Genomic DNA, 25,849 nt, shown 5'->3' on the forward strand with positions numbered 1-25,849 from the left:
CTGGACTGAAGAAGGTGAAGGATTTCAACAGTTATGTCACATGGACTCATAGACTTAGAATTGACTCAGACTTGAAGTTATCTCATCCAGCTCTTTCATTTTACAGATATGAAAACCAGGACTTCTGGAGTTATCAAAGTTAAACAGGCAGTAAGCACAGAGCCGCAATCAACCCTGAGTCCAGTGTTCTTGGTCCTACCCTGGAAAATGGACATATGCAAAAATCCTGAATGATAATGAAACTAGGAAATAGCTAATAATCCAGTTCATCTACAACATATATGAATGGGAACGGGCTTGGGAATGTAAGGGAAGACCAGATTGTAGAGGACCTCAGATGCTAGAATTCGAATAAGCTGAATTTTGGCTTGACTTAGCTAAATTTAAGAATTTACTGTATGCCAGGCACTGGAGGTTGAGCTAATAAGAATAATAATAAGAAGCCTGAGAGGTTGGTTCACCTGTGAGAAAAAGATAAAAGCTTCAGTTCTTAGACTTGACACAGGAAGGGGTGATTGGACCTGGAAGGTCAAGACATCTCTACAATTCCATATTTCTTTTGGCTGCTAAGTAGTCTTTTCCACTTGGGATGGGGAGGATGAGGGGAATGTTTCTTGATTCCAAAACTCAATGTTGCCTAGATTTCTCGGTGACATTCCCCAAAATTGAGTTTTCCAAAAAAGTAATGCTACTCCACCAAATTGTCCAAGTTGACTCTTGTTTTTTATGCCCACCTACTGTTCAAGATTTTCAGACAGGAAAAGGCGTTATCAGTACCTCTTGTGTGCCAGTTATAATGTTAAGGTATAAGTACATGGCATGAGATAGTCACAAGGAGCTGGTGTTCCAGTGGGGAGAGAAGTATACATATAAATATGTAACTGTAACAAGTACATATATATGTTTGTGTGTTATCTAATGAACATTATCCAAAATAATTTACCTGTTACTTTGGGTTTTATTTAAATGAATCTGAAACAGAGTTTCATTACTTGCACATCGCTCCACGTAAATGATTTTCTTGAGTTCATTATTTTTTACTTATATAATATAATACCCTCTTCTAAATTGCTGATGTGTCACCATGATGTGGTGAGGACTATATGTTTCCAACGATTGTTCCCAAGGATTGCAAGCTCTGGTAAATTCTTCCAAGCTAGGGAGTCTTCCTGTCTGAGTTTGGCAACAAGCTATCCATTGAACACTAGTTTAACTACTTGCAGAAAATTAATTACCATTAAGTTGGACACAAGGCGATTAATTTTTTTGGCCACAGAACCTATGAATAGTCTGATAAGGGCTTGAGATTACAAGTAAGTATTCATATCGATGAAGACAGAGACATTTTGAAATCAGTCAACCTGTGGTACCTGGTACAAATCTAGAAAGCATTTTTGAATAAAATAGAAATTTGAAAAGGAAGCAAAGATATCATCACCACATTTTTCAATCTATAGGACTATTCTGTTACTGTTTTATAACATGTTCATGAGCAGTGGCAAAGCATGTGCTTGCACATACATACACAAGCTGGGTTATGAAGCCAAAACTAAGTGTCAAATTGTACTCAGCCATGACAAAATATTTGTCTGTCCTTTGTTAAGCCAGTCGGTATTTATATTCATTTGTGTCCGTGTTTCTTTTTCAGATCTGTGAGTCTTGGAGGTGTCTGCAAAGCAAATCTTTAAGATCAGAAAATGAGTGAGCTTGACCAGTTACGGCAGGAGGCCGAACAACTGAAAAACCAAATTAGAGTACGTAACTAAGCATCTGTGTCTTCAAACTTGTTTATCATTCATATATTGGAGCCATTTTTATCCTTTCCAGGAAAATTTTGTGATTGTTTGCATAAAAAAAGAAAAGGAGGGATTTACCCAAGATGTTAGAGTCTCTCTTCTAGTGAATTGGATATCCTGAGTAAACATGGATTTCTTTAACATTTCAAAGTACTTCCTTGTCATGTTCGGTATTTAGCCTCAGCTGTTTTATTCTCTATTATGACAAGCCTATTCTTCATGAATCGCATTTTAGATTTTCTTGGCAGAGATACTGGAGCGGTCTGCCATTTCCTTTTCCAGCTCATTTTACAGATAGGAAACTGAGGCAGACAGGGGAAGTGACTTACCCAGAGTCACACAGCCAGTAAGTGTCTGAGGCTAGATTTGAACTCAGAAAATGAGTCTCCTGAGCTCAGGTCTGGTGCTGTGTCTTCTGTGCCACCTACTTTTCCCAGTTGTTCAGTTAGGTCTGATTCTTTGTGACCCTGTGGACCAACTGTCCTTTTTCTGGCAAAGATGTTGGGGTGATTTGCCATTCCCTTCCCCATTAGATTAGATGGAGGTTAAGTGATCTATCTAGGATCATAGTAAGTGACTGAGCTCAGGTTTGAACTCTGGCCTTTCTAACAATACACAGGCCTAGAGTCAGGAAGACTCAGCTTCCTGAGTTCAGATCGCGCCTCTTCCTAGCTGCATGACCCTGGGCAAGGCCCTTTAACTGTCATTGTCTCAGTTCCCTCATCTGTAAAATAAGCTGGAGAAGGAAATGGCAAAGCCCTCTACATCTTTTCCAAGAAAAATCCCCCATGGGATCATACAGAGTCAGATGCAACTGAAAAGCAACAAAAAACTACCAGCTGGATTCCCCTATGTTTGAATCCACCCATCTGAGAGTTTTTAATTCTGAGAGAAGGAACAAAATACAGATGGAAACACTTGGCAAAGTTAGCAGCAGTATTTAAAATGTTTGGCTTTACAAACCATGTGTCTTTGAAAGACCTTGATACACAGATTTTCAAACCTAAATCGCAGATGAATCAAAAGGTCTTTATTAAAGAATTTCCACATGCAGGAATTTCCTACTTAAGGAAGTTGCCAGAGATTAAGAATATTAAAGCTCTAGTATCAGGAGTCATTTCCAAGTGAAGATCAGATTAAATTCATTTCCACATCTCTTTTCAAGGATCTATGTGTTGTATAAAGTGAGAGATATGTTTTTAAATAAACTCAAATTTAGCTTGAATAGCAGTTTTTATTTAATACTCTTAATGCAAGGTACCCTTTTTTAAATTAGTAGTATTCACATAACATGTGCCTCTGATGTGCAAAATGTTAAGCTAAGTTAAAAGAAGGCATAAATCTAAAATGTAATTTTGTGCTGTTCTCACTTTACACTCCCATACCTATATTTATAGGAATGTTTACACTACAAATAGATGATATTATCATAATGGTATGATAAGCAGTAGGAAAGGAAAGACTTGGCAGGGAAGTAACAGTATCAATGCATGTAAATCGATTTCTGGAACTGAAAATGTTTACTAGCCCTCAGTTCTCTTTGAATTTATCTGAACTGTCTGGTTCATGTATATCACTTTTATATTGATGAATTCATAATATAATCTGCATTGTCAAAATAAGACTCAAGGTTGGGAGAAATGATCTGTACTATAATGGAAAGCACAAAAGGTTTTGAATTAAAGGAACTGGGTTCAAATCCCCTTCTGCTTCTTTCTATGTGACAAATTACTTCTGATTGGGGCACAGCAGCTAACTTCTTGTGCTTGGACTGGATGCCTTTTATAAAGTCCCTTCAGATCCTAAATCTATTCTTTTCAGTGGTCCTCTTTATTGGTCTGGGTGTGTTTGTAATATTACAACCTATCATAGAGAAACTAAGGGAGCAGCAAATAAAGGTGAGGAAGTATGTACTAAAGGACTAGGGAGGAACCTATTCATTTGAATACCAGATAACTATCATCATATAAGATGAGACTTATAAAAATTCCTTTGCTTCTGATAACAAGATTATATTAAAGCCTCAGCATGAAACTGCATCAGAATGTAGCTCAGTAAAATAAGGAAAACAGAATGGATGCGTTTATATACTCTATAGCGCCAAGACCTCTGCCCAAGTGCATTTCTGGTTCAGCATTTGTACCTTCCATGTCTGTTTTTACATGCTGATTAATGTCCAGAATATATATTGTCATATATTAAATGTGTTTAGCAACACAAAACCATTCAACCTAACAAAAATGTGATTTTTTTAAACCCTATCTTTTTTTTTTTTTTTTGCTGAGGCAATTAGGATTAAGTGACTTGCCCAGGGTCACATAGCCAGGAAGTGTTTAGTGTCTGAAGTCGGATTTGAACTCATGTTCTCCTGACATCAAGGCTATTGCTCTATCCACCACACCAACTAACTAGCTGCCCCCTAAATCCTATCTTTCTAAAAAAATTTCCCTTTTCTGACAAATTAAGCTACATTTCAGTTCCATTTAAAGCAGCATATTTTGGCAGTCTAGAATCTTATCCAGAACTGTATTGGGTATTATTTCATACTAATTTAATGAGCTTTGTTCAAGAGTTTCTTTTTCCTTTCCTCCCCCTTTTTTCATAAGTATTCAGCTGCCACCCATCCCTTTATGGTAAAATTGACAGGAAATTATCCCAAAACTTGGTACTAAATTTGGAAATTGTAATTTGTGAAGTGTTTAAGACCATCTTAAATGTTTACCTATAACAGCTGGCTTCAATGTCAGTGTTGCCTCTGTCCTTTTCATGTTGTATTTACATCAACCAACCATAATATAAAATTAGATTTTAAAATCAAATTTCGTAAAAGACCACATAAGAACTTACAAATGGCCATTATAGAAACACAAATGAAAATGTTGCATTTCTTTCCATGTGAGGGATGGGAAAAATGTTACAGGTGACATCTAAACCAGATTAAGAAGTCCTTATGTGACAGAAGTACACAAAATAAATTTTTTCTTCTAGACCATAAAAATGGTCCTCAGATTCCTCAGAAGACAAACCTAGACTCAAATAGACATCAACTTTTTTAGTGAATTAATAACTCAGAAGAGTTCATGAGAATCATTTAGAACTTAAGGTGGCATCTCCCTCTTTAAAAGCAAAAACGACCCTAAAAATCATCATCATTCAACTTTAGGAGATCCATTGGGCACCCACAGAAGTGATTTGCCCAGATTTACGAGTTAATGGTAAAACCAGGGCTATCATGTATCTTGACTCTTGCCACTATTACAAACTGATCTCAGTATGAAATTAATTTAAAATATTATAACTTCAGTTACTATGAATAGAAGGAATCTGATAGATTATGAAAACTTTTTTCCATAAAAAAGTATAGTTTACTCAGTATACTGAGATATGATCTGAGTGCCTGCAGAAATTGAAAGGGACATGATTGACCAACACAAGAGATGTGTTGTCACTTTTGAGGTTCATTTCTATCCTCACTAAAGTCAGAGCAGAGCGCGTTGTCCATATTTAAATGTTGGCTCTAACCCATCAGCCTGGCAGTTTTGGAAGGGAGCAGTGGTGAACATACTGTTTGATGGTCTGAAATGTTTTCATTCTACTGTAATTTCAATTCTAAACCAGTATAAATTAGTAGTGCTTCAAACACAACTTAGAAGTCCAGATCTATGAATAAAATACCAGTGCCTAGATCTTTCTTAGCTAGTATGTTACATATACAGGAATGCTCCGTTTATCTGCATGTTCTCTAGCTATGGAAATATAATACTAGCTTGTGTAAATAGCTTAAAAAGTGGATATTATTTCTTCCTGGCTTCATTAATTTTATATTCTTTTAAACAATTATCAAAGCCTGGCTCCAATAAAATTACTGCTTCCTGCATTTGGGGGTTTATGGTATCTGTTCTTAGAATTGTGTATTGTAGAGCCTTCAGAAAGTCAGTAAAATATTAGCTTAGAATCATTGTTTGAAATGAAGGTATTTGAGGCACTCTCATTTTGTATATATAAATTTGGTTGTTTTACTTTTTTAATAATGGAACTGCCCTGAATAGAATCATCACAATTTGTCTCAAGTATCTCCCTTATAATCTGTTTAGTTTGCAGACACTTCACATATTAAATAAACTCTCCTATTCTCTATTTCTTATTTTATCAAAATACCGAGTTCCTTTCAGAGCTCAGCACAGTTTTTAAAAGTACAAAATGTTGGTTAGAGCATATTTAGAGCAATTATCAAACAGAATTGTTTAAAGGGACAGCCTCATTGCTGATAATATTATTACAAAAGACTTGTGTCTTAATTTTTAAAAAAAAAATTGCTCCTCTGGTGCCTTATGTTGTTTATGAAGGATGATTTTGAGTTCTAGTCAGTTATTCCTCAAGTGCCAGGCATGGTATTAAGCATTGAAAGATATGAAAAAGAAACACAAGGGGCTTCCAATTTAATGAGAGGAAAAAATACCCAAGAAAGCTAAGAGGGGTGGAAGATGGGCCAGTGTAGGGAGAGATAGCAAGAATAAAAGCCCAAAGGAGGATAGGAGTGTGGTTGGTTCAGGAGCCGAGGTTGATGTCCTCTCCTAGAATGAAAAAAGCCAAATTATTGTAGCTGAGTGGAGAGTGACAGTTACTCCAGCACATGTTCTAGCTGCTTTTCCTAAGCCAGAAAGTTTTGGATGGATTATAAACTAGCCGACACCGTTTAGAGAGATGCTTGCTGCCCCACCCTGGTAGGGCTGAAATCTGCAGAGGAAGCCGCCCATCCCCAGGGACCAACAGGGGACCTCGCTACAGTATAGTTAGGGCAGTAGGTAGCAGCTTAATAACAGCAGTAGTGAAATAAATACATCATCCTTTAGAGAATATAGTTCAGCGGAAAAAATCTTTAAGCTGAGATGTTTGTGAATTGAGATACGGTTCTAGTTCTGCTGTACACTGGCTATGGGCTTCCGTTATTCAGTTTGTTCACTCTAGATCTCATGATATAGTCTTGAGATTCTGGTGAATGTGGATGTGAAAGTGCTTTTAAAAAGATACAAATGTTCTGTACAACTATTAGAAGATGGTGTTTCCCAGGCCTGGTTGTTGTATAAGGACCCTTGGCATTGCAGGAGCTTAGAGTTGGGGATTCTGCTAGCAGAAATTAGCTTTTATTGTAATGAGGAATAAGGGACTCTCTCTGAAGTTTGAGAAACTAGAATTTAAATTAAACTTATTAAATTAAACCATATTTTTTTTTAATCTTCTCTCTGCCCTCTTTCTCTATGCAGGATGCTAGAAAAGCATGTGCAGATGCAACTTTGTCTCAGGTAAGAATTTGTTGTAAAATTAATTTCCATGGTTTGTAAGTTGTGCTACAACGTAATAGTTCTTTTACCTACTTGGAGAATTTTGGAGTCAACTGCCTTTGTAGTTGGATTGATGCATGCCTTTCAAATAGCACTGGTGTTGTTTGGGGCCCTTATTATTAGTTTTATCCAAAAACGTTTTTTCCAGGTTGCATCTGATTCCTTTTTTGTATGAGAATCTGCTAATTGAGTGAGAAGTTAGTTTTCAAGGAGAATTGTGGGATAAAACACTGTTTTTGTTTTAACATGATGCTCAGGCCATTCCCAATGTCCTTGACGTGGTATTCAAAGCGGTCTGACTTGGTTCATGTTAAGCAAAAGGTGGTACCTACTTTAAAAATCATTGGCAATTTAGAAAATACCCCTTATAATTCTAATATTTATATGTTTTTGAGGCATGCTCTTCATTAAATGGCTCCATATTAATGCCACATGTGGAATTCTTTAGTTTTTTTTCTAAATCTGGAATACTACTTTATATGTTTCTTGATCACTAAACTAAGTTCTTTTGACAGAGTTCATAAAGCATAATTTGTTACCCAAACATTTTTGTTAAATAATTGTATTATATGGAGACAGCAAGCTACCAATGGCATCTGTAAAGATTGAATTATAAATTGTATTGAAATCAGTACACTTTAGACTGACAGATTGAATTATTTAATACATTACTGGAAATGTAATGATGCTTTTGCTTTGACTGTCTGTGGACACGTTCTTTGTTCTTCATTCTCAATGAGGACCATGACGCCAGAGAGGTGATGCCATAACATGCAAGTGAATTTTATATAAGTGAGACAGGGCTGTGCAGAGTCACCAACTTCATTTTCCCTCTTAGCCTCTTGCACGATGTAGAAATTGTGGAAATGTTTGTCGATTGAAGCATTTGGTACCTATTAGGTGTCAAGCAGTACAATATGAGACTATGTTTAAGCCACTTTAAAAACAAAATTCTTCGTGTTTTAGAAGTACCATTTATAAATGTGCATAATTAACAAACTATTTATAAATCATTCCTACCTAGTTTTTAAATGCAAATCCCCAAAAGATTGTATTGAGATATCCAATTAAAGTTACTTTTATATATATTTGAAAGCAAAAAGACTAGATTTCCTTTACAAAATTCTGTATTGCTTTCTCAATTTGCTGTGTTGTTTCGCTTTGCTGAAATGTTTTTCTTTGTTACAAAGAAGATTTTGTTGTTGGGGGAAGCATATCTATTTAAAACAAAAAGCATAATAAAACTTTTAAATTAAGTATTCTTTTATCTCAGCCTGACCTTCCTTCCTACCAGTTAATACAAGTTTATGAACTTTTACTATAGAATTTTAAACCAATGTTAAAATTGAGTTTAGCAAATTTTCATTCATGTAAAAATAATTGATGAAAAATAATCCTTTGTTGTAGAAATAGTTATGAAAAGTTGTAGCAGTCTTAAAAGATCTTTTCAAAACTGAGAATTTAAACTTCCAAAGTTTGAGGCCCAAAGTTCTCATCTGAATATGAAGGAAAAATTATACTCATGATTCCCTAGAGTTTGAATAATGTATTTTAAATTGTCTTATTGCTTTTAGGGAATTCCTTTAAATGAATTTGAACAGTAGAAAAGATAATCAATCCACATTATAGAGATTAATCAAAATGATCAACTGCACATTTTCATTTTTTTCTTAATTGGTAGCCAACTTATAAAAAGATTGCTAAGATATTGCTGACATGGGATCAGCATGTTCTGTCTGCTCTGTGAGCCCCTTGTATGAGAACAATACAAATGGTATGAGGTGCTTGCTTTCTAGAAGCTTACAATTTAGTTGAGGGGAAAGATTAATCCCTACGGACTCATTAACAGAATATGCAAGTGAGAAGATAGAATATTGTCTGCTAGAGGGTATAAATATGACTGGAATTCCGAAATCTAGTGAAAAAGGATTGAATTAAGTTTTGACAGAAGAGTGGAGAGGGCAAACCCAGGACAACTCACACTTCCCCACCCTGAGCCAACAAGCATTCAGGGTACCTGCCCTGGGCTCCCCAATCTGGACTGACATGCAACTGTCCCTGCCTGGGAGGAGTTTACATTCTGAGAGAGAAGCATTTGTATGCTAAAGATACAATATTAACAAAGATGAGTGTATGATAGGAAATTATAGGTGGGAAATAGCATTACAGTGAGACCATGGTGGGCATTACAGAGATAGGTGACCCCACTTCCAGTCTAAGAAACAGATCATAAAAGAATATAACCCTAGAGGAGGAGCACAGTTTATACAGATGCACGTGGGGAAAAAGATGGATTGTTGGTTCTGAAAAGAGCTAGTAGTCCAATCTGTCTGGAATGTAGTATGCATGAAGGAATAATTTGAAATAAAAATGAAAGCTAGGTTAGTGCTAGATTGTGGAGAACATCAGCCAAACTAAGAAAAGTCTATTTTATCCTATTGGGTAAAAGGGAACCCCACTGGATTTTTTTTTTTTCATTTTTTCAACAGAGGATTAGCAAGGTCAGACATATCTTTATAAGATAATTTTGTGGGCAGTGTGAACAGTAAATTGGAGAAAGGAATGATAAGAAGCAAGGAGATCAATTTGGAGACTATTGCAGTATTTCTGGTGCTGTTACCAGGACCTCAGTTAATGTATTAAGAAGAGACAGGGAAATGGAAGCAAGAAATATTATAAAGGTAGAATTGGCAAGGTTTGGCAACTAGTGGATATTGTCAAGGGGTCAAAGGTGAACAAGGTAAACAGATAATGGAGACAGCCTAGAACATTTATTCTAGACTTTTGAGTAAGGAACTTAAAGAGCTTTGAAGGCCAGACAGAGGAATTTGCTAAAGGGTTGCTAGAGATTCTAGGTCAAAAAGGTAAATGCTAAACATGGTATTTGAAGAGAATTTTGATGGTAGTAGTAGGAAAGGGACCTTCAGGTCAGACTACATGGGAGACTGCTCCAGAGTCCAATAAGGAAGATCTAAAAAAAAAAAGTGTGGCAGCTGCTGAACCAGTGCAAAGATGATGACTGGGAGGGAGAATTCAAGGGCAGATTAGATCAGACTTGATGATTCTACCAGAACTGAGGTAACAGTCATTCAGTCAATAAGCATTTATTAAACGCCGGCCCCAGGCCAAGGACAACAGTGAGACCATTTATAGAGTGAAGTTGTGATTAGGTAATAGTCTTCTTATGCTGTCCAAATTGTGATTTAGAACCATTTTCTTTTATAGATCACAGCCAACATTGATCCAGTGGGTCGAATCCAAATGCGCACTAGAAGAACACTGAGGGGACATTTGGCTAAAATTTATGCAATGCATTGGGGCACTGATTCCAGGTATGTATGACTGATAGAGGCAAGAAATAAGTTTTTTGGTCATCCTCAATTCTTCACTGTCTCTCTAACTGCCTCTCCACTCTATAACCTCACCATGTTCACTGGGTTTCCATGGCCCATTAATTGAACCTTCACAAACATCTCTCATATATCCCCTTTCCTCTCCTGACACTGCTGTCACTTAGGGGCTTCAGGTCTCTCCCCTCTAATCCTTCCTCCATTCAGATATCAAATCTAGCTTCCTTCAAGTGCAAGTCTGACCATATCACCCCTGTTTAGTCACTCAATTCCAGTGACTTACCCCCAGGAGCAATAATGAAATCCTCTCTTTGGCTTTTAAAGCTCTTTATAACCTGGTCAGTTCCTATCTTTTCAGACTTTGTATACCTCATTCACTTCCACATACGTAAGATCCAGTGACACTGACCTTGTTTGTTATGCCATTTCCTAACTCCAGGACTTGTCATACTATCCCTTCATTTCCATCTCCTGCTTTCCTTAACTTCATTTAAATCCCTGCTAAAATTTTTGATTTTCTTCCCGAGTTATTTTTACCTTCTGAATCCAATTCTCCCTGTGCAGCGGGAGAACTGTTCGGTTCTGCAAATATGTATTGTATCTAGGATATACTGCAACATATTTAACATATATAGGACTGCTTGCCATCTTGGGGGGGGGGGGGGGGGAGGAGGGAGGGAGGGAAAAAAACGAAACATAAGTGATTGCAAGGGATAATGTCGTGTAAAAATTATCCTGGCATGGATTCTGTCAATACAAAGTTATTATTAAATAAAATAAAATTTAAAAAAAAAAAATCCCTGCTAAAAATCCATCTTCTATAAGAAACCTTCCCGAATCCCCCCTTTAATGCTACTTCACCCCATATATGTAGTTATTGGCATGTTGTTTCTCCATTAGGCTTTCCTTCAAAGTAGGAACTATTTTTTTTCCTTTTCTTTGTATTAGTGCTTAGCACAGGCCTTTGTAAGCACTTAGTAAATGAATTGAATTGAATTCTCCCTTTGAAATTAAGCTGAGCTAGTTTTTGCAAGTTGTGATCTTGAAGATTTGGATACTATGGGAAGATTTAGAATGATCAACTCTTGCCAAATTCCCTCTTTGTTTGAGATGGTTTAAATATGTTGTTTTCTTCAGTCTAGGAATCTAGTACAATGCTGAAATTCTTGTCAGATGTGATAGATATAATATTGGGGGCATAGGTGGTGGGACTTTTGATGGTCCTTAAGAATCCTTCTAATTAATGTTCCATATTCATTTCTCTTTTTCTTCCCATATTAATATGTCATTAATATAATACATACTTTAGTTTCTATTATCTTCTCTCCTTTTAAGGGCAGCCTTTGTCTTTTTATCTTTTATTTATCCCCATGCTGGCCTATTCAGTAATCCTTTATCCTTATATCCTTTTTGTCAGGTTCCTATCTATACCTCAGATAAGCTTCCCATCTAAATCTGTCACGTCTCTTTGTACCTTGTTGGTATAGTGGATAGAATATTGGGGTTGGAGTCAGAAAGATCCGAGTTCAAATTGTGGCTCAGACATTTAGTTATGGGACTTTGGGCAAGTCACTTCCCTGTCTGTCTCAGTTCCCTTAATTGTAAAGTGGAGATTGTACCAGCATCTACCTCTCAGGGTTTTTGTGGGAATCAGACCCCCCCCCAAAAAAATGTGTAAAACTCGTGACAAATGTCAGACACATAATGATTGGAACTTAATAAATTCTTCTCTCTCCACCCCTTCCCTTCCATCTTTGAAGCCTCTTGAAATTCTGTCTCTCTTGCCTTTCCTAATGAAGTGATTCTGAGGTATACACTATTCTCTAAACATTGCTCTGTGTTTGATGGTCCTTCCTTGCATATATCAGTGTATGTGTTCTACATTGATTTGTGTCTTTGTTTAGCTACATAAAATCCTTTCTTTGCTAATCTCAATATGTGGCCTTTGCTACAGTTTCTATACACATTTTCATCTTCCCACATATTAATTAATTTCTTAATGATGAAAAGTAGTTCAGAAGTCAAAATGAAGAGGGGATTCAGCCTATTTAGCCATTCTTGCTAAGAATGGAGGATATTAAGAACTGATTTTAGTACATTTACATCATTATAGTTGGTCTTAATTCTGCTGTTAATTTTTAAATCTCAAGTAAGAATTTCTCTTGTGGTTTTCAGCCCTTATGGAGCATTCATGTTTGTATTCTCAAGATCAGCATTCTTTTTGTTTTTTTTAATCAGTAGCTTTTTATTTTTCCAAATATATGCAAAGATAGTTTTGCAAAACCTTTTGTTCCAAATTTTTCTCCCCTTCCCGCCTCCACCCTCTCCCACAGATAGCAAGCAATTCTTAAAATTAGGCTCAGAGGTTTAGGAAGTTTCCTTGAAATATCCTGATTTCTCATTACTCCTTGTATATTTGCTACTCATAAATTTATCTAAACTTCTATAAGAAAAGCTTTTATTTTGTTAATTTTCTAGGTCTGAACTCTACCAGATCCTGAGAGTTCTGGAATATTACTCTTGATAATTTAAGAATTGAGATTCATCATAACATTCATTAAGAAAAGTTAAAATATGTTCATTAGAATCATTAAAATAAGGGCAGAGATCACAAATCTGAGAAAATTTCTATCCAAAGTATATAATCTTCTCTTTTCAGAACAAGATCAGAGTTCGTATCTATTGATATTCATTTTTCCTAGGGTATTTCAATACACAGTTAATATCTGAATCAGATGTTAAATGTTTTTAGGAAAATAATTTATAATATATGGTGCCTTTACAATTTTCATGTTTATATCTCCTGTTTTATAGTATTGTCCTGAAATAAGGGAAAAGAGCTTAGATTTTAGACCTGAACTTAGTACATTCCCTTTAAATATAACCTTTCATGGCTGGCAGCATGACTTGAGCATGAATTACCCTTGGCATTTTCAAAAACTTGAATAAATGGAGTGGAAATAGGGTCATCCACCAAAAATTGTCAGGCTGGTTCATGGGTTAATAATTCAGTCAAACCCAGGGCAGACTATTAAAAATAGCAAATTAGCAAGTAGACCAATAGTTTTTAACCTTTTTTGCGTCATAGACCCCTTTAGCAGATCCATGAGATCTATGGACCCCTTCTCAATAATAATGAAAATGCATAAAATAGGGAGGATTACAAAGGGAAGCAATGATATTGAAATAAACATGTAAAAAAAAGTCTCCATCTGAGTCCATAGGTCCCCTGAAATCTATCCATGGACCCCATGTTTTAGAACCCCAAATACCAAACTTAGGGATATAGTCCATAAAGACTGTTCTGGGAAAACAAAGATCAGCATGTCTTAGAGCAATCAGGAAAGAAGCTTTGAGGAGTAGACAGTATTGGAGCTGGACCTTGAGGAATTCCTGGGATTTGTAAGGAGCAGAGGCTGTAGGACTCAAAGTTGGGTGCATATCTGGGAGTAATTGTGAAGGATAGTGGATAGGAGCACTAAACTTAAATCTAGAGGAACTAGGTTCAAATTCTGCCTTACCCACTGTGATTATGGACCAATTAGGTAACCTTTAGAGCTTCTGTTTTCTCATCTATAGAATGGGCATAATATTTGACTTACCTCACAGGGAAAGTAGAGTACACATTATTATTTCCTGCTAAATTACCAGGCTTTTAGACTTGGGTTGCTTCCTAGCCATTTACTATGTTCTCGATAAGACTGCCAGATAAACTGAATTCTGGGTCATTGAGGTGTAACTGCTCTTAGTAATGCGCATTCAAGTTGGTTGTACCATTTTGGATCATGAATTTAAATATGGAGTCCATCCAGGCTTGTTTTTCTATACAGATGAGGGAACTGAGACCTCCAAAGCTACATTCTTAAGTACCTCTCATAGTTTCCTGATTTGAGATTAGCAGAATTGTCTTTCCTCACCTTCAAGAAGGATAAACAGATTAAGTTCTTCCACTCTCTTCAGTTAGTCAGTAGGCATTAAGGGTATTCCTAATTAGTAGATAATACTAAAGGTAACCTTCCTAATCTAATGAAAATGAGCTGATTTTCTTTAGTTCATCTTAATTTTCAGCACTGTGCTTAAGTAAGGTAGTATAGGATTTTGTCATACTACAAAATAAGATTAATTTAAAAAGAGCCGAGTGACAAGATTACACCTGTATGTGGAAATGTTTGATATTTTTGTGCCAGAGCTAAGGAAAAATTATGTTAAAATTTTATTTGATGAAGACATATACTTTGTCTTTAGTAGGATAGCTAAGAGGGAAGGACCTCAAACTCCATGAAGGTAATTTGGAAGAATTAGATTTGTGGATCCTTCAGAGGAACTTTGGGAAGAGAGAGTAAAAACTGAGAGTGGACAGAGGGAGTCCTGGGGGATGGGACAGGGACAGAAGAACAAACACCAAGGAGACAAATGCCAGGCCATTGCGGAGGGGAAGGGAGGTGCCAGAAGTTGGAGCTCAGGTGAAGGCAAATATAGAAGGAGGATTTTGAGCTTCATCATGAAGGGAGACTAGATGATGATCCTGACAAAAATTATTTCACCTCTCAACCTCAGTTTCCTCAACTATAAGTGGGCATAATAACAGCCCCTAACTCTCAAGATTGTTATGAAATTGAAATGAGAGCATATTTGTAAGCACTGTATGAAATGACTGTGATGATACTTATTCTTTGAGGCAGAGATGGGAAAAACAAGAAAGGCCACCTTAGCTGTTTAGCAGGGAGAGTGAGGGGGGGTTGGAGGATCCAGTTCCGAAGGGAATCAAATGCTAAACAGAGTGAGTATTTTATCCCAGAGGCAAGAGGGAACCACTGTACATGGTCAGATCCTAAGGAAAATCTCTTTGGCAGCTGAGTGACTGATGGAGTAGGAGCTGGACTAGAGGCAGAGAGACCAGTTATGCTATGCTTGTAACACTAGTGTTTGGTCTTAAGCATAACCAAGAGTGGTAAATGGAAAACACAAAAAGACCGACTGGAACAAAATGATTTCCTAATAATTAGGAGGCTCTAAAGTAGTTGATGTTCCTCAAGCTAAGGCTGGGTGGGCATTGTCTTGTAGTGTGTACTTCTTTTGGGGTTTAGGTCAAACTCCATAGCCACTAAGGTGCCTTCCAACTCTGAAGTGTTATCATTCTATAAACCCACGACAGATGAAACTCTGTAACGTAACCAAACACTATAGCTTTGTTTTTGTCTTGTTACAGGAATAATGCAACTGACTTTTATCTTATTCAGAGTTAATCATAAGGGCTGATTTTCCAAATATTGTGGCATTGAAATGTGACCTCTGCCAAATAACTTTGGGAAACAATCTAAAATTTGTACACTATGATAAATTAGTAAATTTCAGCTTTTACTGAAAGTCTCAAATAATTTTATTTTTAGATTAATTATAACAGATTTTATTCCTGTTCCTGATCACAACATTTATCAAAGTCAGCAGACAGATAGACCTTGTGATTTAAATGATAGCTCCTTTGTGCTAGACTTGTGGTCATCTTCAGATGAAAACTATGACTAAACCTGGTATAAGTACTGCTTAAAGACATATGTATTTATTCAAAGAAGGATAAAGTACCAGTGATCTCTTCTGAACTACATGTACATTTGTGTTAAAGGGTTTTGTTTAATACTTAAATAAAAATATTTTTAAAATTAAAATTAAAAAATTTTTTGAATAGATTATATTTTCAATTAAAAATTCATGGCTCAACAAAGATGCTACAAATCTTTCAGCATGTAAATCCCAAACCTGTATAATTGAACTGTTCATCAAGAAAGTCACATTGGTAATTAGCACAATTACCCAGAGGGAAGAAAAATGGCATGATTAAAATCCTTTTCAGAAAGATCTTATTGTTAGGAGAAATTTGAAAGCCTAAAAGCATACTTCTTTGTATCTAGTCTTTAACTGTGTCAGAATGGGATAGAGAAGTAAGCACTGGGGATTTTCAATTGCCTGTGGCCATGGAAGTATGTATATAGGTCTCAAAACTTTAATGAATTTTAGTTAATATCTAGTTTACTGGTTCTCAGAAGATGTCTGATCCCAGCTGTTCTGAGTAACAGTAACTCATATGTACTTGGTCTTTTACAAAACACTTTCCTTCACAACCCTGTGGGATGAAATGCACTGGTCAGAATTAATTCTACTTGGGTATCCAGAATTAGGGTTATAATCTCTTCAGCAAATGGTGTAGCATGTCAAGGTGCCTTTGGTCTTCAGATCATGGTCCTTTCTAGATATAACCTGACATCTTCCTCTCTTCATAAAGCCATTTTTTAAAACAAATTTTTAGAAAGAAGAAAAAAGGCAGATTAGCCAAAGTGATCAGTACATCAGCCATGCCTAAGAAGTTATTCAGCATTTCATGTACCCCATAATTCTTTACTTTGATGATGAAATGAGGAAAGGGTGTTTTCTTCAGGCTTCTCTGTGACCAGGTTTGGTCATTAAAACTACCGATTTGGGTTCAGTTTCCCATTCTTTCCATCTACATTGTAGTCACTGAGTGGTGGTATTCAGAGAAGCAAGTGTGGGAGTAGTGGGAGGAGCCCTGGGTCAGTGCGTCAGAGGACTAGACTTCAGATTTAACCTGCCTCTCTTGGGCTCTGCATGTAATATACTACTTGGGCAAGTGGGATCATTCCTGGATCTCAAATTACCTCCTCTGAATTAGATGACCTTAAGGGCCTTTCAACTCCAAATCTGTGGTCATACAGTTCTGCCTTCCCAGGCGTCGCTGAATTCCTCATTTTCATTATATATTACAATTTCTTTAGCTATTCCACAAGGGGATGGGACAGTTACTCTGTTTTCATTTGCTGCCACCGAAAATGATGCTGTGACTATTTTAACTTATATAAGACCTTTCTTTTCATCTTTGACTTTATGTATTGAAGTGTGGAACCTCTCTTTGAGCACAGACATTTTCTGTCTTAATATAATTCCAAATTACTTTCCAAAATGATTGGTCTATTTCATCATTCCACCATCATTTGCCTTTGTTTTCCTGGAGCACAAAATTCTTAAAAGAAAAGTATTTCTGTCTTTAAAAATAATTGTAGCAGAAGTTTTACTGAATAAAAAATCTTTCAAAAGAAGAAGGCTATTCCCCAAATGTATCAGAAACGATTACAAATGTTCAAATCTTTTTCCATTCTGACCTAATTATGACGACTTCCCCATCTTTCCCCTCCAAAGAAAAAATTCTGACATTGAAAATAATTCAGGAAGAGGGAGGGAAGTATATAATATGGAGAAATGTCAGTAACTTGCAAACAAAAAATGTCGATTAGAATTTTTAAAAGAAAAAATGAAATTGCATCGCATAATGGGCCCAAATTATGTGGTGTACCAATACAACTTATGAAAATCTCTTTGTTCTTTGGCAGGATAGCTTATCTAATTCCTATGGTTAAAATGTTTCAATAGATGCATAGAATTTTCCAGTTAAATTTTTTCGCCCCTCAGATAAAAATGAGCTGCCCTTTCTTGGTTGCTGTGGTACTCACGTGTGTTTACCTTGTGTTTTTCCTCCAGGCTTCTAGTTAGTGCCTCCCAAGATGGCAAACTCATCATTTGGGACAGCTACACCACAAACAAGGTAAGAATGACCAAGATGATGTGGCAGCTTAATTATCTTCTGTGCAAAACAGTCTCAGTGCTTTGTTCCTGAACTCTGTGTGCACATTAAATCTTATCTTTGATAAGAGTTGGGAGCTCCTGTGTGCCATCCAATGGTTAGATTCACTGGAGCCTTGAAGGGTGATGGGGTTTTTTAATTTGCTTTTAGCCACATGGGCAGCCTCTGAAGGAACTTATCAAAGAGATTAGATCTATTAGCACACTTTCTCAGAGTTGTTCTGACCAAAGGAAATGGGAAACTATTTTGGGCTGAATTACAAAGGATTCAGAAGACACAGGGACCAAAAACTAAAATTCTCAATTTAGTATTTAAAGACAGTTTTTATTCTGAAAAATGCTGGATGCAAAGGACAAAGACCATAACTACTTCCAAAATTTAATATGAAATTGAAATTGATCGTTCTTTTAAGGTGTCATAAAATTGATATGTAATACCATCAAAAGTTTTTAAGGCTTTTATTTATTCTGATCCATCTTTTCAAAGAGATCTGAGCTCTTAAGCACAAGAAAGTCTAGTATTTAGTAACAAAACATTAAATTTACAAACAATTCGGTGCCAATGATGGAGTTAGTGATATCTAACTATTATAATAACTCTCAGAGAATTGTGAGAAACCCTCTTGGGTCAGCGCAGGTCCAACATGAAAGAATTCACAAACCCGAAAAGTTAGACTGGCAAAAGGAAGTTTATTGGCACTCAGTAGCAAGGTTTTGACAGAGAAGTAAAGGTCTAGCAGAGAAATCCTGGCAGAGAGAGATAAAGAGGTGTTAATGCTGAGAAAAGGATGTCTTCTCAGTGGGCAGGCAGCTATGCCAAGGAGAGGTCCCTTGGCCTGGCATGGTCCTGCTTTTGAGCCTCTGCAAATTAAGAGTTTAAAATTGTGTGTTTTTACAAGGAAATCTGAGACTGAAGTTTGAATTGAATGACATTCCTTCAATGTCATCACTGCCCCCAGGCCTAGATTTCCCGTTGAATGAGACCACTTTTTGGGAGAGGTCCTGAGCCAATTTTCAGCTCAATAGAAGTCAAGAGAAATATCAAGTCTAGCTCTCCAGCTAAATGAGACCCCTTAAGTTCGGGCTAAATGGAGAGTGGTCCTAGACTCAATTCAATAGAGGGTGCAACTAGTCCCACTGAGGTAACAGAATGAACCGCTTTATCTTGCTTCCCTAAGGCAGGCCTGTCCCAGAGGAGAGTTTCTTCCCCCCAAAATCAGGACAGTTTCAGGGTTCCTCCATCACCATGAAATTACTCATTATGCCAGCGTCGTTCTTGAGAGAGATTGTTCAGGTGATGCACTGAGTGTCATGAGCCAGATTGTGCTCTTAAGTCCAGAGCTGCAGTCAGACGTCCCGTGTTGAGCTTTAGCTTGGTTTTTTGTGGGCCTCTACATCTACTTTGGCTTCTCACACGTACGGACTGCACTGAAGGGTGAATCGGATCATGCATAATTTGGCTGGGGTGCAGATAATCCTTTGATGTGCCCCTTAGACATTTCTTTTTGGCTGCCTCTTCCTGTAAAGTCAAAGCTAAGAGGAGACTTAAGGTCTGTCCCTGTCATTCTCAGGTCCACGCCATTCCTCTGCGCTCATCTTGGGTCATGACCTGTGCATATGCACCTTCTGGCAACTACGTAGCCTGTGGTGGGCTTGACAACATCTGCTCCATTTACAATCTGAAAACTCGTGAGGGAAACGTGCGTGTGAGTCGTGAGCTGGCTGGACACACAGGTGAGGGCTCTCTGCTTTGATCCCAGCCTGGGGCCGCCTCTCTTCCCACTGCTGCCCATCCTCGGCGCCCGTCACTCTGGGCACCGCTTTTGTCATTGACTTCCTGATGGTGTATTCAGGTACAAGAGAAAGGGGGAAGTGAGTGCCAACCCCAGGACATCCTTCCCATCCTCCTCATGAACTGCAACACTGGCTCCTCATTTTCCTCCCTGCCCTGTCACTTTTTCTCATCTTATTGAGACCATCCTGAAGTCTGCCTGGACGGCAATGAGAAACAGTAGATTGATAAAACAGCATTGTTTTCTACTCATATAGTCAAGATTCGTGTGCACTTTTATATCTGCAAACTGGTGGGGTTCAACATTTATTTAATACGGTTGTTGATAACTTAATCATAATTATTTAATTGTGTTTAATGTTTGCAGTACAATCCCTATCCATATGTTGACACCGAAACAGTGAAATTAGTTCAGAATTTGGTTCAGAATTTCTGTAGGAATTTGTTGAAAAAAATTAAGTCAGGTCTGTTTGGCTGAAATTCCACATAGACCATGCAACCCTCATGTTAATATAAAGGCCTTAGGAAAGGAAAATAAAATTAAGGTAAATTAAGAGCCAAATTAAGTTAGTACCTATCGCTTTAAGGCCATTTTTAAATTTTATTTTCAAATTGTTATGAGGCCTTCCCTAGAAAATTCCTGTTTTCCTGTGAATTAAATATCTTCTTGTAGCTCCATTTAAGTCCTCAAATAAGAACTGTTTTCCAGCATCTGTGACCCTGCAATGGTAATTTGATGTAGCTGCCATTTCAGACTGTTTTCCTCTTCTCAAGCACATGCCAGAGGGCTGGGTAATGGGTGCAGGAGGGAGTCCTGGCCATGGGCAGCCCCTCCCTGAATCCTAGGCTCAGATTAAGCTTTCATTGTGGAACTTGTGTTTGAAGATGACCAAAGGTGATGGCTAGAAAGTCGGCCATGCAGGGCTGCAGCCTCAGTGGGGAGCATGGGAATCAGAAAGACCTGAATTCAAAGATGATGAAAGACAGTTCCAGAATAAGGATTTAAACCCCCATTAACCCCAAACCCAATCCTAGTTCACCTTCTTAAAGCCACTGCTTCCCTTCATCAGCTTGTTATTGAGAAAGAAGCTTCTTGATGTAAACTGCTCTGATGTTGCTTCCAGGGTGACCTAGAGAGAGACTGCTCTCCCGATCCCTGGGCAGCTGCCATCTGCCATGGGCAGGGCCTTCCCCAGGTCGGGTGCCCTCCTGTGACCTGGCAAAGCATGCACACTGCCTACAGTTTGCTTCCATCCTGTGGGCTCCTGTCTCTTTATCCTTGGTACAGGTTGACTTCCTTTTCCTCACTAGGATATTTTAACACAAATTTCTTCTCTCTTTGGGCCTTCCTGTCTCCTCATCTGGGTTCAATGAGATTCACAAGATTTTGGTGCCTTTTTTTTTTTGACCTGGCTTTTCATAAGGGATATCTGTAGGCCTTCAGTTTACATGGAGGACTCTTGTCTCAGGAAGATTCAGGAAGATGTTCAATCAAGTCCCATCTTCAAATTCATCCCTGGGGTGATCACTAAACTAAATATTTTTCCTACCCTTGTCTTCCTTTTTCTAAGGAAATTCCCATTGGTGTTAGTCTTCCCACTACAATTTCACAATGACTTAATCCCCAAAGCTGCTGTTAGTTCAGACCTTCTAATCAACTTTCCAGAATAAGTCAGTAAAATTAAGAGGAGACCCTCAGGTCAAATATGAGTCATGTGCATTATGTACTATGACCTACAACTAGAACGTCCCATTTAAATTCAGCAATTTGAAATTTTCCTTTTGCCTTGTTAATGAACCTGACAAGAATGGTAACTGGGTGAAGAGCTGAAGAATCGGTAGAATTTTGAAGAGAGCATTGTCCTGAAGTGAACAGTATAAAGTTTCTGGTTAGGGATATAGAAGAAATCCGAAGAAATTTTCAGAAGGAATTACTGCTCATTGGAAACACGTATTCATTCAAATGAGAATTTAGCATTTTTCCTTCCTTCAAAATCATTTTCCCTGAGTAGTGTCACAGCAATGTACATGGCGGTTCTGACAGTAAGCATACATTTAGTAAGAGCTTACAAAGTGTGAGGCTCTGGAGATAGAAAAATCCTTGCCCTTGAGGAGCTTAAAGAAATAAACACACACTGAGAGTGCATGCAGAATGATGATTGGTGGTAATATTTGGTGGGATGGAGGGGATCAGAGCAGACCTACCATCTGCCTGGAAAATGGGACTGCATCTGAATTGTGAAGGAAGAAAGAAAAGAAATGTAAGAGACCAGGATCAGGATGATGTACACTCCAGGTAGAAAGAGATGTATGGTTAGGAACAGCAAGAACAGGGCATGAAAGGGATTAATGTGTAGTAAACCTGGGTGTTGGAACCAGGTTGGGATGGCAGGCAAAGTCAGTGGAAGAGTTTGTTTGATCCTAAAAGTTCAATTTGAGCTAATAAAGTCAAGGGCTGGCCTGGTCCAAGATGAGCTTTAGGAAGTAGCGTGGAGGACGTGTTAGAGGGAAGGCTGGGGCAAAGAGATCATATTGGGCAGCTCTGACAGTGGAGCAGCTGCTGAGAACCGTTGTACATTAGAGAGGAGAAATGCTCCAGAAGAAGGCAGAATGATTGGAGGGTGCAATGGAGACATCCACAACATGGGGGAGATGGGATACAGAGTTTTAGGGGGGGCTCCAGAAGAGACACCCATTTCTTTGGGTAGGTAATCTCATTGTTGCTTGTGAATGCACTAAATCCTTTTTGTGCAATTAATACCAAAAGGTATTACGGATCATGTCACATTCAAAAATGTCATGTTCATAATGTATATATCTTTTTTCAGTTTTATTTTGGTATTTAGCAGATCATGGGTAATCTTAATCCATTTTACTTTAACTCTGCAGATTACCACTTGCCTAGATCAAATCTAGCTTCTATTCCGGAAATAAATGTATTGTGGGTTGGTTTGTTTTTTAATTTTGCCTTGGAAGAAAAGAAAGAAATCCTGGCTAGAGTAGTACATTAATGACTTTAAGATTTGAACTACATAACAGAACAATTGGATAGAAAAGCTTTGCACACAGAAACCTTGGGTTTGCTCTCAATCTTAAACATTTGGAACACCAGCCCATTCCCAAACGTGTGGGTTCTGGTCTGACTTTCAGCCTTTGTGCTCTTTTCCAGGTTACTTGTCATGCTGCCGCTTCCTGGATGATAATCAAATTGTCACCAGCTCTGGAGACACCACTTGGTGAGTGACGGGTCCTGACGGGGCACTGCTCATCTGTCTCTTTGGTGTGCCACCTGGGGTTCCAGGCATTCTAGACAGGGCCACAAAGATATAAATGAAAATGGGCATGAAAGTGTTCAGCACTGAACAGTACAAACAAAATCAGCTTTTCTGTATTCGTTTTTCTCTGGTTTTCAAATCTGCAGTTTGACATATGTAATAGTAATAAAATCTGGAACATATGAACTATTAGTCAAGGCAAAATCTCTTTTTTATTTTTACACGAGTCACTGCAGTAAATGAGTGGAGTCTTTAAAGGCTGGCAGGAGAGACCAGCTCCTGTAGGGTATGGGCCCAGCCCTTTATGGTAACTAAGGGCTGAGGGAGAAAATCAATTCAAGAAACCAATTTGCTTAATCTTGTTCCTGTTGTCAGTGTGCACTCAGAACTGGAGCCTGAAGTGACAAAGGGCCACAGCTTGAGATGAGGCTGGCTCAGATTTCACTAAATTTCTAGAATGGCATAATCATTTTGCCTTACGAACATATTAAAGCCATCAGATAACACAATTAGAATAGCAAAATTATAATAACAGAAAATGTTTTGCCCTTAAAATGAATTGACCTTTTGATTACTTATTTTTCTTTGTTAAAGTACAACTTGGAAAATAACTTCACTAAAATTATTTTAAGATGAGATTTTGTGAAAACTTAATTTTTTCTAGAATCTTTTTTAAAATGCTGCAAATTACTTTTGGTTTCTCTTGAAAGACACAAGAGCAATGACCAGTCGTGCTTTCAGAGAACAGACTATTATACATGCCTTGGGGATCTTAGTCAAAGGAAAGGGGGATGCAGCCTCATGCTCACAGGACCATAATGTTGGGCTCCTTGCCAGCTTCCTGGTGTTGGGTTTTGTTGTTATAGGGGTGAAAGTTCAATTCAGGGCCAGGTGGTGAAGGTATATCCAGAAGTAACTTGAGTCAGAAACAGAAAGCATCAGGAAATCCTTTGGGGGAAGAGAGCAAAAGAATTCAGTCTAAGAAAACTTATTTTATAGAAAATGATGTTAAAATGTGCTTCTATATAAAATGGCTTCTGAATCCCAGAAATAGATTGTTTCCTTCTTACAATCCCTTAGCTTCCCTAGAAAGAAGTCTAAGAAAGCACCTACCTGTGTGGTAAATATAGCCACAGACCCTGTGGATGGGATTAAATTTGGGCTGATTTGCTCGTGAGATAAATGAAAGTGACTGAGAAAGTGACAAAAGTGATGGCCTAGAGTGTGTAATCTGCTTCTCTCCTGTGCCCAGCCTTATGGGACCTGGCAACCCACGGGTTGTTTCTCAAGGATTGTATACTTTTTCTTAGGGGAAGGTGCCAGTCTGAGCCATTTCCATCTAGGCAGTAGTCATTCAGTGGTGTATGTCTTTCTGGTCTTCGATCGGAAGTTGATAAGGATTTTTGAATTATGTAGAATTAGGTGGTAAGTAGGAAAATTAGGAGGAAGAGAGGGAAAAGTGTCTGTGACCAGACCCATGAAACAACTGACACTTTATATGGTTCCAAAGTCCCATCTTGACAACTGTAACTTCTTTCTTAATGCACATGTACTTCTCAGACACCTATAATCTGTTACAGAAAGGATTCTTTATTCATTATCCTCTCCCCCTTTGACAAAAAAGGAAAAAGTCTACAGATGGAGCATTTGTTTGTTATAACGACCCTGAAAAATGGGTGCATTTGTGGTCTCCATTTGTGACTTGTCCAAGACCATATGGTTATTGAGTGCCTGAGCTGGATTTGAACCAGGTCTTTCTGATTTCATACCCAGTACTCTGTACTGTGGCCACCTACCTCCTGCAGCCCAGATGCTCTGAGCATTCCCAGATAACATTAGGCAGTGACTAAGTCATAAGCTGGTGTTGAAAGGGTGTGAAGGTGTTATGTTAGGAGGTGGTCACAAAAGCACGAGCAGTTTGAAAGATTTCCAGGGTGATCTCAGTCTCATTATGAACAGTAAGTGAACACTTCCATGACTTGCATCAAACGTGTGATATTTGTCTTTCTGCCACAGCCAAGTGATTGTTTCCTCCTGTTTCAAAGTGTGCAGGGGAGTCTCCTTAGGAGAGATGCTGCCTCTCCATGCTGAGGCTTGAGGTTATTAGAGACAGTGGAATGATTTGACACTTAAACTAGAAGAGGGGCAGGGAGATAGGTATAAAATAAAAAGGTGACCCACAATGGAAGGTAAGTGTGGAAGAATATCCTATAGGAAGGGGGATCTCTGAAAGTGAGGCAGCCAAATACTTGGTTGATCCTCCAAGGACTGATGGTGCAGATCCATCGAGACCATTGGGTGAGAGGTCACCCACTGAGGGTCAGAGGAGAAGAATAGGGTAGTGATCAGAGATAACCTGGGGGATATTGAGGCAGCCATTTGTTAACCCAAAAAAAGACAAAGACATAGGCTTCTTGGGAGGGTATTCTAGTCAAAACTAGACTATTCTCATTTCTGGCATTTGATATAAGCAAGAAATGGTAGTACAAGGAGTAACCTAGAAAGTGTCACCAAAGGTTATTAGGGCTTGAGCAAGAAGTTGGAAACTGTAAAAGCTTGGGTATTCTTTTCATTTCTGCCACCTATTGGAGGCAAGGAGTGTTATAGAGAGAAGCTGATTTGGAAAGTGAACATCTGGCTAAAA

The 25,849-nt window shown here is 38.0% G+C and overlaps 1 protein-coding gene across 1 annotated transcript in view; it reads left to right on the forward strand.

Annotated features, from left to right (window-relative positions):
• GNB1 (G protein subunit beta 1) overlaps positions 1-25,849 on the forward strand; it is a 111,583-nt gene that overhangs the window by 77,237 nt on the left and 8,497 nt on the right. The window contains exons 3-8 of the mRNA XM_051988789.1: positions 1,649-1,754; positions 7,061-7,099; positions 10,364-10,470; positions 18,037-18,100; positions 19,710-19,872; positions 23,100-23,166. Of these exons, the coding sequence (XP_051844749.1) occupies positions 1,698-1,754; positions 7,061-7,099; positions 10,364-10,470; positions 18,037-18,100; positions 19,710-19,872; positions 23,100-23,166 (497 nt within the window). The 5' untranslated portion in view covers positions 1,649-1,697. The remainder of the gene's footprint in view (positions 1-1,648; positions 1,755-7,060; positions 7,100-10,363; positions 10,471-18,036; positions 18,101-19,709; positions 19,873-23,099; positions 23,167-25,849) is intronic.

Source organism: Antechinus flavipes, chromosome 3 (genome assembly GCF_016432865.1).
Source record: "Antechinus flavipes isolate AdamAnt ecotype Samford, QLD, Australia chromosome 3, AdamAnt_v2, whole genome shotgun sequence".
In the NCBI taxonomy this organism is placed as follows: Eukaryota; Metazoa; Chordata; class Mammalia; order Dasyuromorphia; family Dasyuridae; genus Antechinus; species Antechinus flavipes.